A 3,467-nucleotide genomic window follows, 5' to 3' on the forward strand; every position below is an offset into this window, starting at 1 on the left:
GGCCAGGCACAGTGGCTCACGCTTGTAATCCCAGCACTTTGGGAGGCAAAGGTGGGAAGATCAAGAGGTTAGGAGATCAAGACCATCCTGGCTAACACGGTGAAACTCCGTCTCTAAAATAAAAAATTAATTAAAAAAAAAAATGCATGCTTTCACCTAGAACAATAAACAGAACCTGAGCCAAACTACAAACAGAACCATAAATCTAAATCAGGCCTCCAAAAGGGGTGAATCTGAACAGAACAAAAGAGGAGAGAGGAACCTACGTAGAATTCTGTCCTCTATACCACTGGGGTATTTCCTGTTTTGTTTTTCCTAAGCTTACCTAAGACAAACTTAAATTCCAGAGTCTGTATAATTTTTAATCTTTTTTAGCCACTGCCTTGTCAATTTTATAACATATACAAATAAGCAATTTAAACAAATCCCTTCAAGTTTTCTAGGGTAATGTTATTATAAGATAAATATGTATTCTAACAAGGTAAGATGAACAAACAATATTAACTCTTCTTTTTTTTGAGACAGAGTCTCACTTTGTCGCCAGGCCAGAGTGCAGTGGCACAATCTTGGCTCGCTGCAACCTCCACCTCCTGGGTTCAAGCAGTTCTCCTGCCTCAGCCTCCCAAGTAGCTGGTACTACAGGCGCATGCCACCAGGCCCAGCTAATTTTTGTATTTTTAGTAGAGACGGGGTTTCACCATGTTGACCAGGATGGTCTCGATCTCTTGACCTTGTGATCCACCCGCCTTGGCCTCCCAAAGTACTGGGATTACAGGCTTGAGCCACCTCGCCCGGCCCAACTCTTCTTTGAGTAAACATTTCTTCAGATAATGATATCAGAAGTCACAACAATATAAAGTGGTCCAAATAAAGCCCAAGTATTTTTGCACACATCTACTCATTGTACCAACCATATGACACTAAATTCAACCATGTATCCAGTTGCTACTCTAGACTAAAAATTCCTGGATGGTAGGGACCATGGCTGCTTCGTCTATTTTTTAAATGGCCATATGAAATGGTAGAAGCTAGTTTATCTGTTTGAGTCTCCAGAACTCCTCTTTGGTTTTCACCCAAGCACAAGGAAACTGGAAAAACCTCTCATCTGGCCACCAAACAAAGACATCTCTTATATTAGAGGAGAAACGAAACTCTGAGTCTCAGTCTAAGACTCATTTATCTTAGACTGAGAGCAAATTAACTACTCTTGACAACCTGACACAATTCCGTTCTGACTTGAAAATGTCTCAAAGATTTCTAGTTGATTGTGAGAGGGTTCCCAGTAACCTAGAGCTGATTGCCCAATGATAAGTCAAGCAAGAGAGAAACAGGCTGATTATTTTTTTTTCTTTTTTCTTCAGACAGTTTCACTCTTGCTGCCCAGTCTGAAGTGCAACGGCACAATCTCAGCTCACTGCAACCTCCACCTCCCAGGTTCAGGTGATTCTCCTGCATCAGCCTCCCAAGTAGCTCGGATTATAGGCATGTGCCACCATGCCTGGCTAAATTTTTTTTTTTGTATTTAGTAGAGATGGGGTTTTACCATGTTGGTCAGGCTGGTCTCGAACTCCTGACCTCAGGTGATCCACCCACCTTGGCCTCCCAAAGTGCTGGGATTATAGGCGTGTCACTTGACCTGGCCTCAGGCTGATTTCAAATAGAAAATAGAACTGCCCTGGTAGAGCTCCAGAACCTGCATCACATGTCCTGATTGGCTAGCTCTTGGGTAAGAAAAAAGACAAAAGGTGGCTCATCCCAGGACTTTGGGAGGCCGAGGGGGGCTGATCACCGAGGTCAGGAGTTCAAGACCAGCCTGGCGAACATGGTGAAACTCTGTCTCTACTAAAAACACAAAAAATTAGCCGGGCGTGGTGGGCTGAGGCAAGAGAACTGCGTGAACCCAGGAGGCAGAGGTTTCAGTGAGCCAAGATGGTGCCATTGCACTCCAGCCTGGGCGACAGAGTGAGACTCAGTCTCAAAACAAAAACAAAAAGTAGCCTACTCCAGTATCACAGTTTATGGGTAGGTATAGTTGTAGTCATAGCTCTGGACATTTTGTGGCCTTGATCTCTCACTCCTAAGATGCTTATTCACACTTACAGATTCTATTTATACCTGGAGACTCTCACATAAGTGTAGCAAAATCTGAAAAGTCCAAAAAGCCACACTCTCAAAGGGGTCTTTAAGATGTCTATGTTGCTCAAGGAGTTCAAGACTAGCTTGGCTAGTCTTGAAAATGCCTCGTTATTTTCTGTACATTCTGAATCCAAAACCCGGCCCCGTCTTGTGAATCCCAGGCAGAGGCCAAACTCTACGTGCAGATTCTATGTTGGATCAACCTGGTTCTGTATTTTTGGGTGTTAAAGCAAGCAGAGTACAATCAAAAGAGAGATGCCCTCAGAGGATGCTATAACACATTTTCTTTTTTTGTTTTTTTTTTTCTTTTTTGAGATGGAGTCTCGCACTGTTGCCTGGGCTGGAGTGCAATGGTGGGGTCTCGGCTTACTGCAACCTCCATCCACCTCCCAGTTTCAAGCGATTCTCCCATCTCGGCCTCCTGAGTTGCTGGGATTACAGGTGCCTGCCACGATACCTGACTAATTTTTTGTATTTTTAGTAGAGATGGGGTTTCACTATGTTGGCCAGGCTGGTCTTGAACTCTGACCTCGTGATCTGCCTGTCTCGGCCTCCCAGAGTGCTGGGATTACAGGTGTGAGCCATCACGCCTGGCCTGTAGCACATTTTAATAATATGTCTACCTAAAAGAAAAAAGCTGACGCAACATGAATATAAATAGATCATTTATTTGGGCCAACCTTGAGCATTATAACCTGAGAGCAATGATTCAAGTTGTCTGAAATCTAAACTTTAGCAGCAGTTACAAGTAGATCTATAAAGGCAAAAAAAGTGGGGCAGAGAGTGGACAGGTACAAAGATGTTTGTCAGTTCCACTTAGGCCAGGCGCAGTGGTTCATGCCAGCAATTGAGCACTTTGGGAGACCGAGGAGGGTTGATCACCTGATATCAGGAGTTCAAGACCAGTCTGGCCAACATGTTGAAATCCCATCTCTACTAAAAATACAAAAAATTAGCCAGGCATGGTGGCACATGCCTGTAATCCCAGCTACTCCGGAGGCTGAGGCAGGAGAATTGCTTGAACCCAGGAAATGGAGGTTGCAGTAAGCCTAGATAGCACCATTGCACTCCACCCTGGGAAATAAGAGCGAAACTCTGTCTCAAACAGAAACAAAAAAAAAAACCCAAAGTTGTTTGTCAGAAAGTCTTATTTACAAAAATGACATTGATTATTAGCCAGGTGCAGTGGCTCACGCCTGTAATCCCAGCACTTTGGGAGGCTGAGGTGGGTGGATCACCTGAGGTCAGGAGTTTGAGACCAGCCTGACCAATATGGTGAAACCCCATCATTTAAAAAAAAAAAAAAAAGGCCGGGCGCGGTGGCTCACGCC

General features: G+C 44.2%; 1 protein-coding gene across 11 annotated transcripts in view; it reads right to left on the reverse strand.

The window, feature by feature from the left end:
• LOC116545654 (zinc finger protein 43) overlaps positions 1-3,467 on the reverse strand; it is a 61,668-nt gene that overhangs the window by 20,307 nt on the left and 37,894 nt on the right. Inside the window, exon 1 of one of the 11 annotated variants that reach the window (XM_032272186.1) lies at positions 908-1,409. The exons of the other annotated variants lie outside the window; for them this stretch is intronic. Coding sequence (XP_032128077.1) covers positions 908-934 — 27 coding nt within the window. The 5' untranslated portion in view covers positions 935-1,409. Of the gene's footprint in view, positions 1-907; positions 1,410-3,467 lie in introns of those variants that run through there. 11 annotated transcript variants of the gene reach the window in all.

Source organism: Sapajus apella, unplaced genomic scaffold, assembly GCF_009761245.1.
Source record: "Sapajus apella isolate SASKATOON/1434 unplaced genomic scaffold, GSC_monkey_1.0 scaffold320, whole genome shotgun sequence".
In the NCBI taxonomy this organism is placed as follows: domain Eukaryota; kingdom Metazoa; phylum Chordata; class Mammalia; order Primates; family Cebidae; genus Sapajus; species Sapajus apella.